Here is a 12,314-nt window from a genome sequence, read left to right as displayed (position 1 = left end):
TTATCATTATGTTATCTTATGATAGTTTTATTTTTCATTCTCTCAGCAAGAAACTTCACTAAAATATGATAAAAATAAGAACAATAACCATAAAATATGTACTTAGTTGTCATTACCAACAAGAGAGGACATAAATATTTACTAAGATACTCTCTCCTTTCTCAGAATTAAGCAAACTCTAACTTTTAGTCTCTGCATATGGCAAAACTATTTAGAAGTCAGTGCTCTAAAATTAGTTAGAGCAGTAATGTTGTGTTTGATAAAATAAGGGAAAATAAAATATTGTACTTATTTATATGTCCTGCCCCAAATTATCTACTATCATTCCATGGTAAATTCAACCACTAGTTGTGCTAACTAGTTGTCTGAGGAATAGCTGCTCTGTGAATATGACAACTAAGGGCTCCATTCTCTGCTCTCAAGTTAAATGCATATTTTTCTATTTTTGCCACAAAAGGGGAAGAAATCATAGTAAGCTCTATTTTAAAGATGCTGCATCTAGAACAGAATTGACAATGTGACTGATGAACTGAGAACAGATATGCTATCTAGTCAAGTTTCAAATCACAGTTTTGTATTCATGGATTTTAAATTTGCTTATATCACTAAAGCAAACTGGTGCAAACCAAAGACAACAGGAAGAGATACAGGCTGTTTTGACTCTTCGTATACGCTCAACTGATTCAGTGGCTTTGCGTAACAAATATGCTATTTTTTAAACATTCTATCGGTTATTTGATCAAAGTATTTTAATAAAGGCTATATTTGCAAGCACAAAATATTTTGACTAAATAGAGATACTTCATAAGCCAGTGAAAAGATATGCAGAATACATCATGTGAAATGCCAGGCTGGATGAAGCACAAGCTGCAATCAATATTGCTGGGAGAAATATCAATAACATCAGATATGCATTTGACACCACCCTCATGGCAAAAAGTAAAGAAGAACCTCCTGATGAAAGTGAAAGAGCAGAGTGAAAAAGCTGGCTTAAAACTCAATATTCAGAAAACTAAGTTCATGGCATCAGGTCCCATCACCTCATGGCAAATAGATGGGGAGACAATGGAAACAGTGGCTGACTTTATTTTCTTGGGCTCCAAAATCAGTGCAGATGGTGACTGCAGCCATGAAATTAAAAGACGTTTGCTCCTTGGAAGAAAAGTTATGATGGACCTAGACAGCATATTAAAAAGCAGAGACATTACTTTGCCGACAAAGGTCTGTCTAGTCAAGGCTATGGTTTTTCCAGTAGTCATGTATGGATGTGAGAGGTGGACTATAAAGAAAGCTGAGTGCTGAAGAATTGATGCTTTTGAACTGTTTTGTTGGAGAAGACTCTTGAGAGTCCCTTGGACAGCAAGATCCAACTAGTCCATCCTAAAGGAGATCAGTCCTGAATGTTCACTGGAAGGACTGACACTGAAGCTGAAACTCCAATACTTTGGCCACCTTATGTGAAGACCTGACTCATTGGAAAAATCCCTGATGCTGGGAAATATTGAAAGGAGGAGGAAAAGGGGACGACAGAGGATGAGATGGTTGGATGGCATCACTGACTCGATGGACATGTGATGTGTTTGAGCAAGCTCTGGCAGTTGGTGATGGACAGGGAAGCCTGGAGTGCTGCACTCCATGGGGTTACAAAGAGTTGGACAAGACTGAGCGACTAAACTGAACTTTACAATAAAAATAACAATGCATCCTCAATATGTATTTTCTAGATTAGGTAACTTGCACATTTCCTCATTTTCAGTTGGCATTCTGACAATCTGGTGAAGCAGAATCATCCTGGGTAGCAGTTTTCCCCCAAAGGTGAATATGCCTGAAAACCTGATGTTTATAGACATTTTTTATTTGGAAATTCCTAATGTTAACAAATATTAATTATGGTAGCTACAGAATATAAACTATGTTGGCTTGGAGATTTTTAATTTTTTAAAATCACAATTTTTTAAGTTTGCATCTAAGGAACCCAAATCAATAGATCTAAGCTACTCTCTTAGCTTGTCTTCAGTGGGTGCCAAATGAGACATTTGCTATTTCATCAATACCTTCTACATGTAAAGGGCCTGAACTTATTTTTTGCAATTAAAAATCCACATGGAAACCATCATCCATTTACTCATTCATTCATTTATCTATCCAATATCCAGTAAAATATACATAATTTGAAGGACTTTTACTTCTACATCAGAAATTGCTACTCAATTTTTCAAACACGTGTAGATGTCTTCTCACTAGATTCCATTGGAAGCGTGAGATATATATTATCTCTTGCCCACTATGCACAAACTACTAATATTGTTAAAATTACCATACTAGGTTAGGTAATCTACAAAGTCAATGCAATTTCTATCAAAATACCAATGGCATTTTTCATAGAACAAGAAAAAAAGAATTTAAATTTGTATGGAAATACAAAAGAGCCTGAACATAAAAAAAAAAAAAACAACTTGCAACAGAAGAACAGAGCTGAATAAATCACTATCCCTGACTTCAGACTATACTAAAAGCTACAGTAATCAAAACAGTATGGCACTGGCACAATAAAACAGATAAACAGAACAGAACAGACACTCCAGAAATAAACTCACACACTTACAGTCTATTTATCTATAACATGACAAAGGAGGCAAGAATATACAAAGGAGAAAACACAGTCTCTTCAATAAGTAGTGCTAGGATGACTGGATAACTACATATAAAAGAATGAGATCAGAACACCCTCTAACACCATTTACAAAAATAAGTTCAAAATGGATTAAAGACCTAAATGCAAGACGCTGCTGCTGCTAAGTCACTTCAGTCATGTCCGACTCTGTGTGACCCCATAGACGGTAGCCCACCAGGCTCCGTCGTCCTGGGGATTCTCCAGGCAAGAACACTGAAGTGGGTTGCCATTTCCTTCTCCAGTGCATGAAAGGGAAAAGTGAAAGTGAAATTGCTCAGTCGTGTCTGAGTCTTAGCGACCCCATGGACTGTAGCCTACCAGGCTCCTCTGTCCATGAGATTTTCCAGGCAAGAGTACTGGAGTGGGGTGCCATTGCCTTCTCCAATGTAAGATGAGAAACCATAAAACTCCCAGAGGAAAACATACACATAATATGCTGAGACATAAATCATAACAATTTTTTAGATATATCTCCTAAAGCAAAGGAAATAAAAGCAAAATAAGCAAAAGGGACCTAATTAAACTTAAGCACAGCAAAGGAAACCTGACAAAATGAAAAGAAAACTAACTGAATGGGAGAAAATATTTGCAAATGATATGACCAATAAGGGGTTAATATCCAATATATATAAATAGTTCATACAATTCAACATCAAAAACCCAAATAATCTGATTAAAAAATGGGCAGAAGAACTGAGTAGATATTTTTCCAAAGAGGAAATAAAGATAGCCAACAGACCGTGAGCATGGAAAGATGCTCAACATTGCTAATCATCAGAGAAATGCAAATCAAAACTACAATGAAGTATCACCTCACACTTGTCAGAATGGCTATCATTTGAAAGAACACAAATAACAAATGTTGGCAACAATGTGGAGTAAAGGGAGCGCTCCTACACTGCTGGTGGGAATATAAATTGGTTCATCCAGTGTGGAAAACATTATGACAGTTTCTCAAAAAATTAAAACTATAACTATCTTATGACCCAGGTTTCCCTGGTAGCTTAGCAGTAAAGAATCTGCCTGCAATGCAGGAGACACGGGTTTGATCCCTGGGTTGGGGAGCTATCCTGGAGAAGGAAATGGCAAGCCACTCCAGAATTCTTGCCAAGAAAGTGCCATGGACAGAGGAGCCTGGTGGTTGCAAAGGGTCAAAAATGACTGAGCATGCACGCATACATACATACACCATATGACCCAGAAATTTCACTCACGGGTGTATAGCCAAAAAATCCCAAAACACTAATTCAAAAAGATACAGGCACCCCAGTGTTCACAGCAGCATTATTTATACTGCCAAGATACGGAAGCAATGGAAGTGCCCAACAATGGATGAAAGAATAAAGAAGATGTGGTATATGTATGCAATGGAATAGGAGTTAGAAAAGAATAAAGTTTTGTGATTTGCAGCAACATGGATGGACCTGGAGAACATTATGCTAGGTGAAATATGTCTGATAGAGAAAGACAAATATTGTATGATATCACTTATATGTGGAATCTAAAAACACAATAAACTAGTGAATATAACCAAAAAGAAGCAAACTCACAGAGAACAAACTAGTGGTTACCAGGAGACAGAGGGAAGGGGGGCAATTTACAGGTAGGGAATTAAGAGGTACTGATTATTATATACAGGGCTTCCCTGATAGCTCAGTTGGTAAAGAATCCACCTGCAATGTGGGAGACCTGGGTTCTATCCCTGGGTTGGAAGATAACCTGGAGAAGGGAAAAGATATCCACTCCAGTATTTTGGCCTGGAGAATTCCATGGACAGTCCATGGGGTCGCAAAGAGTCAGACACGACTGAGCGACTTTCCCTCACTTCACTTAATTATACAGAGTAAGTTACATGGATATATTGTAAAACACAGGGAACACAGCCACTATTTTGTAATAACTATAGAGTATAACATTTAAAGCTGTAAATCACTATACTGTGTACCTGTAACTTTTATGTTAATAATATTGTGCAAAAATAAATAAATAGTCTTACACAGATAACCACTTTAACATTTACATAACTCTTAAAGAATTAACTTTTAGAAAAAAATATGTACTGTGCTCATTTAGTGATTATGTGTAAGAAAGAACTATTGCAGCAGTCTTTTGAAGTGACTGGAATAGAAGTTGATAAACAGGCATTCAGAAAATATTTGGTGAACAAAGAGAAGACATTTGAAATTGTTATAAGCAAATGAATGGGTGTTCAGAGTTCTTATAAAACATACTCCTTGAGGGACAAAGATATAGTTAGATTTCATGCAGTTCCCTCAGGGGTTTCCAGTGCTTCTACTGTAGTGTATCATTCTGCCTTCTTTTATGAATTATTTATCTATTAATTGATTTACTCAGCCAGAATTATTGAACAGCTCTTCTTTGCCATGCTGTGTACTAGGGATTTGTGATTCAGGTCACAGGGAGAAGGTCTTATATTACAGTATAAGTTCACTATGCTTTATCACGCCTTAGTCTTTTAACTTACGAACAACAGAAAAGAACAGCAGTGTAGTGGGATAGAAAGAGTGTGTATTTTAGAGCCACATCACAGCCCTTCCATATGGTAGTTCTGTGTCTTATACAAACCACTTAAGAAATAGCCATGATGTCCATAAAATCTATAAGTGAGAACCTGCCATGTAAGACCTTAATGTAAATACCCCATCATTATTTAATAAAAAATAACCTTAGAAATGTATTTTAGCTGAACATAAAAGACACTTGATACTACTGAAGATTTTAAAAACTTGTGAGAAATCTGAAGCATCAGTTCAGTTCCTCATTTCAGTTGCTCAGTTGTGCCCGACTCTTTGCGACCCCATGGACTACAGCACGCCAGGCCTCCCTGTCCATCACCAACTCCCAGAGTTTACTAAAATTCATGTCCATTGAGTCGGTGATGCCATCCAACCATCTCATCCTCTGTCATCCCCTTCTCCTCCCACATCCAACAATTATTCAGAGATGAATGATATTAATAACTGCATGGAAGAAATACTAGCTATCTGAACCAGATATGAAATGTTATATATTCTATTACATTTTTAAAACTATCTTGAAAACTTACAGCAAAAAGAAAATGTTCAATTTGTCTGCAATTTTCTTTTTGCCACAGAAAAAAAACAACACACAACAGAGACCACAAAGGCAATATGTATGGAAATTCTGGCTGGTAACATAAGCAGCTATCTTATATCCCATTATAAACGAAGTTTCAGAGAGACAGGTTTTTCTTCCAAAGATACTTATCACAGTCCAGAAACAATTAAAACTTTAGAAAAAAGAAAAGACACCATTTATTTCCTCCCCACTTCTGTATTTCACATCCACACACAGATGTCAGAAAGCTCTTCACTTTCAATAGTTAGAAAAAGGATTATATTAAGAAGGATATGCTTATAATACTACACTAAAATTTATCTGGAGGCCACACTAGTGCCCCAAATTAGAAAGGAATATATATAGACAGAGAGATGAGAGAGAGAGAGAGAGAGATGGGCATTCTTTGCCTGCACAGCCTTTATGAAGTATGACCTGTATATCTGCCAGGCAATCTCACCCTCATGCTCTTGAGTCCACAGAACAAGATCATTTCATGACTCCATGCTTTCACAGCCTATTCTCTCTGGCTAGTATGAATCCTCTTAGTCCAATTCTTTCACCCCTTGAAAACTACCACTCATTTTGAAAACACAAGTGAAATAATATTTGATGAAAGCCTCCCGGAACCTTTCAGAAAGAATTCATCATTTTATCCTCTTTATATCTAAGGACATCTATTCTCTAGAATGGTAAGTACCACTTTTATTATGTTCCCTAAGAGCATATCAGCTCTAAATTCCATGCGCTCATCACTGTCCCTGGCATACATTATGTGTTCAGTGAATATTTTTTGAATTAAGGACTTACTTTCTTGAGTTCTCCAAGGACAGTTTACAAGTATTTCTAGTTATACAAATTGAGCAGCAAGCAGAAATGGTACAGTTCAAAATTAATAGGCTTATTACGGATTAAATTTGGTTCTTAAATAACTATAAACATCAAAGTCACAATTTCACATTTCTGTAGCAGAGCTCAATAATGTAGCCTCTCCTCTAATAAAGCCTGGATATGGTGACCACACTGGAAAGTTCAGAGAACTTTGCTAAAATAAAGTGTTCACATTCCAGGCAAAGAGAAAGTGCTGTCTTCAGGACATTCAAATGCTTTTAGAAGCATTTGATTCAATCACCATTTCAATCAAAACTCAAAAATGTACACTTTATATCAAACCAGTCAATCCTAAAGGAAATCAACCCTGATGATCCATTGGAAGGACTGATGCTGAAGCTGATGCTCCAATACTTTGGCCACCTGATGCAAATAGTCAACTCACTGGAAAAGACCCTGAGGCTGAACAAGACTGAGGGTAGGAGGAAAATGGGGTGACAGAGAATGAGATGGTTGGATGGCATCATCGATTCAATGGACATCAGTTTGAGCAAACTCTGGGACATAGTGAAGGACAGGGAAGCCTGGCGTACTATAGTCCATGGGGTCATAAAGAGTTGGAGATGACTTAGCAACCGAACAACAACACTTAATATCTATTTTCACATTATTTAATGAAATTGTTGTGTTCAAAGGGGCTTTCTTAAAAAAAAAAACTCATCTACTGTTAACTTTGTCATGGGAGAATAAGTACAAAATACCAATTATCCTTTCATGCTGTGAATACTTGATCTATTTTTATGTAAAGGTACAGTACCACAAATAGTATTATGATAATAAAAAACTAATAGCTCTGTGTTACAGACCAGTGAATATAATCACATACTAAAGTTGAGAACTTATTGTATATATCATGTAAGTTACCAAGTCAACTTGATAAACAGACAAATTCATACATAAGGTAATATAAAAGTCTATTATCCCATTAAAATTTCTTTAAAATATTAACAGTGTTTAAGTTGCAAATAGAGGCAAAAATAATTTATAATACTGAAACCCCTATAGTTTTTTAATGTACGTTTTTAGTTTTACTACTAATTAACACAAGATATCTTCATAGACGATCCGAGTCAAATAAACTTATCTCACCTATTTTTCTATAAATAGTACAGATATATGAGTGTATATTTTTGCAGAGTGCAAATCTGAAATAGAAGTAGAATTTTCCTCAAATATCAACACAAATATATTTATTTTAATGCCTATTCTTAAAAATAGCAATTTCCTATCATTTTTCCTGAGGCTATTTTCAAATGAAAAGTGACTCTCAAATGAAAAATTGAAGTATGCATGATACACAGGCCAATTTCTGTGTATTGTTGTATTTCTGCAACAATACACAGAAACCCATCAAAACTTCACTGATTAAAAACTTTTCCTATGTATTTAGGATACATTATCAACAGGATTTTTCCCTTGGGAATTTATATATAAATGTTAAATTAAGAAAAAAAGAATGGGTCAAAAATTTATCATGCACTTGTTTGCTGTTGCTTACAAATAAACAAAACACCTCAAATCCTGCAGTGCCAAGTTAAAATCTAAAATCTTGCAAGTGAGGGATATATTGACATAATCTGATATCTTTCCTTAAAAGAGACCTTACTAAAGACTGAAAAAAAATTTAATACCAGAGAATAAATGCCTTAAAAACTATATCCAAAAAAAAAACTTTTAATTTGTTGTATTTCTTGCTTCAACTACTTTTTAAAGTTCTTTGGAAAAAAAAAGTATAATGTAAAATGTACATATCAATAAACACTTTAATTACTGCCTACATTTTCTAAAGAAATTGGAAACAACCAATTAATCTATTGGCATTTTAATATGAGAGGGAAAACACATATATTATGAAAGAAATGGAATACTCAAGTGTGGAATAAGACTGCCTAAGCCAACGTTCCTTGGAACTAAGAATGACAAGAGCTGCCATGTGCAAAAATACGTGCAAAAAATTCTATAGCCCAGTGAAGTTTGGGACATGCCTGTTCAAAAAAGTGAAATAGGTAGTGAAGGGCCTCCCAGAGCAGTCAATATGCGAATGTCCATTTTAAATCACATCATATGTTATAATAGGCAGATTTTTCCAGAATTACTCAATAATTTTTTTTTCCTTTTTTTTGGCGTAAAGAGAGGAACATGCCGGCCACTGGTGAACATACCTGTATAACTACACCTAGGTATTGATGTAACTTTTTTGGATAGTCATATTCCTTGTCTTTGTAGCAATATTCAGGTCCCCCAAACCAAACATTTTTTTGGAGCCATACAATGGCTCCGTTAACCACTCTGTTTGGTCAGAAATTTACATTTCTCTCTTGCATTTCATGTTGTTTCAATGGACTTTTGTTTTCTAATTTTGCACTTTCAGAGAAAGAAGTACCAACCTGAATGCTTCAAGGTACTCAATATCTCCCATGGGGGGATCAAGGCCACCTGTCCAGGCAATATTTATATTGTATCCTTCTCCAAGGCCTGTTCCAACCTAGGAAGAGAAAAACCACACCACAGTGGGTAGAGGAGAGCACAGGGAAGAAGCAAGAAGACAGGAAAACAAACACATATGTGCTCTTGAAATAAACATCAAACAACATGTCAAATCAGTCCAACCTTGCTTGACAACCAGTGCTCTGGGTTATGCACTTGTTCTGCACTGGTTCTTGGTCCCGTGGGACAATTCAGTAATCTCGTGTAATTTAAAACACCAGCAAAGGACAAGAAAATTAGGGGTAATCATGCAATGCAATTACCTGAAAGATACAAATAAAAGTGGGGCTCTAAAGAAATAAACCGAACCTCATTTGGGGCTCCACTGCCAGGGAAAAAGTTCCCTTCATCATAGCGATGGAGTGAAATATACAGGATGTTGGGGTCAGCATAAAAGGCTTGCTGTGTACCATTTCCATGGTGAACATCCTACAGGGAAAAGAAAACAGATGACAAATACAGTCACGTCTAACTCTGTGTGGAGACAACTTTCCTGATGTCTAGTTCCCTGTCTTTCTACCCCACCCTCCTTCTCATTTTCTGTCTTCTGTATCCCTCTTTCTTTCTCGTGTTCAGCCTGCTTCCACACCATCCCCCCTTTACTTCCTGAACTTTCAGGCAAATTACCCTTTAATGCACTCATTTTTTAAACTGGCTTCTAAAAATCAGGAAACCACAGAGAATATGCCCTGGAGACTCCAGATGAGCAGTCATTGAGAAAGGCCAGTCCTTTGGTACAATTAGATATTTATACACCGGCCCTTTGTACTCTTTGCTTCAGTGATGGAATCTTGCATCCTGTTTTATGGAGGAATTTTATGACTTATTAACTGCCAACAGTTCATAACCCCTCAGGCTTAATTAACTAGTCTCATTGGCCTCTGAAGAAAGACTAATGTTTAAACTACAAACCAGTATTCTGCAGAAGGATCTATGGCTTACAGAGCATTTTCACAATTCTTGACAGAACACTAAACATACGTGTATGCATTGATTTGCCAAGTCCCACCATTAAGGTCAAAGGCTTTGCAACCAGCTGAGTAAATTGGCTTTCTTGAAGCGTTCAGTTCAGTTAGCAGTCCCTCAGCAGTTAGAATGACTTCAAAAGAGATGCCAGATGCAAAAAGGACTTCATACTTTATTTTGGTAAAATTGTGACGGCAAGAGTAGAAGACACAGGAGCATGAGCTCATTAGCTATTAAATCATTTGGGCCAAAGCAGAACGAAGGCATGGGCCTTTATGTGATCTTGTCCAATCTGCCTAATTTTAATATTATATTATGGCTCTCTTCCCAGCCTCCTTCCTCCTCTTTTTTCTTTCCCTACACCATTCCCCCTTTCCACAAAAAAAAAAAAGTCAGTTTCATCAAAATGAATGAAAGAAATTCTTATGGCATTCATATTCAATAATAATACAAAACTTAATAGCTCTTTTTTCTAATTGTTTTCTGATACAAACATGCTAGAAATGACACAAGATATGGGAAAAATAAAACTAATAGCATTTTTCAAATGTCCTTACTAAAAGACCTCAAGCATTAAGAGTCTCAACTAATGTGGTTCCTAAATAGCTTCTGAACAAAATAAAATAAATGACTCTTAAAAGCAAATAACCTATATATTTGTATTACTGCTACATGTGTAACATATATAGTTTCAGGCTCTGTTATAAAAAATTTTTTGGTTACTTGTAACTATCTACTTATGCTGTACTTTATTTTATATCAGTATGAATCACACTATTTTCAACAATGATTCCTAAAAATTATGAGTCAGGTACCATATTAAACATCTTATATAGATTATTTAACATTTATATGAGGTATATGGTATTATCCCTAATTTAAAAGGTAAGTAGACTGAGACTTGGAGAGTTTCAGTAATGTTTCAAGACAAGGTCTTGAATCCACTTCTTACTCCTAAGGCCAAACTCATAACCATTATGCTGTTAACTTATAATTACATTCATTATCTCTTTGATTCTCTTGGTAAAACTATGAAGTGAGACTGGTGGTCATTACTTCCCCTTATTGAGGTTTATATAAGTTGTCTCCACTTCAACCTCCAGCCCAGAACTCCCTCACTAGACACCATCAAAACCTCCATTTGGTGATTTATGAAAGCCTGAAGTGATCTTGCCATTCACAGTGCAGACATACACTAATATACCTTCCCTCTTTCATACAGTACACATATCCAATTAAGGAATCATAGAATATTGGGGAAGATAGGCAACCTTCCAGAAACTTGTCTTGGCTAAAGGCATACACATATCAGGAGAAAAAACAGCATACTGAAAAATATTAAATCTTGGATTTCAGGATGTTCAAAGGACAGGAAGGGGGAGATAGTAAAACTTTTCCTTTATGAGAACAGAAATGAAATAATTTAACCCACAATGTCTCGAATTTGCTAATGGATATCAAGACGATGGACAAACAAAATACTTTGAAAAATAACACTGATAGAAAGCTTTGTTTCCATTACAAGATAGAATTTTCAGTCAGTGTTTTAAGAAAAATCGTGCTCTGGGCCTAGACATATCAACAGTTTGAAAACCAGTCAAATATTGTCTTGATGTTGTAAAGGTTTATTTAAGACAGTCAAATAAAAGATAATCTGTCTTAGATATAAAATCATTTGTTTTGAAAAACAGGTTGGGTGCTTATCACTGCATAAATTTCAAAATAAGAAATACAGTCTTGCCCACAGCACAATAAGGCCTCAAAAGATACTATTCATTAAAATTTACAAATTCATTCTAAATTACATGGATAATTCTTTACTCCATATTTATATTCACAAAGCATTTAGTCTAAGTCTAAGTCGCTTCAGTCGTGTCCGACTCTGCGAGACCCCACAGACAGCAGCCCACCAGGCTCTGCCGTCCCTGGGATTCTCCAGGCAAGAATACTGGAGTGGGTTGCCATTTCCTTCTCCAGTGCATGAATGGGAAAAGTGAAAGTGAAGTCGCTCAGTCGTGTCCGACTCTTAGGGACCCCATGGACCGTAGCCTACCAGGCTCCTCCGTCCATGGGATTTTCCAGGCAAGAGTACTGGAGTGGGGTGCCATTTAGAGATATAGGTAAATTCAAATGTGCCTTTTGTTTTGGGCAACTTATATTCTTGAAAGTATTTTTTCATCTTCCTCTGAAAATACAC

The 12,314-nt window shown here is 36.2% G+C and overlaps 1 protein-coding gene across 6 annotated transcripts in view; it reads right to left on the bottom strand.

The window, feature by feature from the left end:
• Positions 1-12,314, bottom strand: part of HDAC9 (histone deacetylase 9) — a 788,642-nt gene that overhangs the window by 178,478 nt on the left and 597,850 nt on the right. For all 6 annotated transcript variants that reach the window (XM_081537682.1, XM_081537684.1, XM_081537687.1 and 3 more), the window contains 2 exons: positions 9,461-9,580; positions 9,052-9,149 (listed from right to left, as the gene is read on the bottom strand). In XM_081537682.1, coding sequence (XP_081393808.1) covers positions 9,052-9,149; positions 9,461-9,580 — 218 coding nt within the window. The remainder of the gene's footprint in view (positions 1-9,051; positions 9,150-9,460; positions 9,581-12,314) is intronic.

This window comes from Giraffa tippelskirchi, chromosome 10 (assembly GCF_054371585.1).
Source record: "Giraffa tippelskirchi isolate mGirTip1 chromosome 10, T2T-mGirTip1v1.2.pri, whole genome shotgun sequence".
In the NCBI taxonomy this organism is placed as follows: domain Eukaryota; kingdom Metazoa; phylum Chordata; class Mammalia; order Artiodactyla; family Giraffidae; genus Giraffa; species Giraffa tippelskirchi.
Note: the sequence above shows the minus strand (reverse complement) of the source record. Positions and strands in the feature narration are given on the sequence as shown.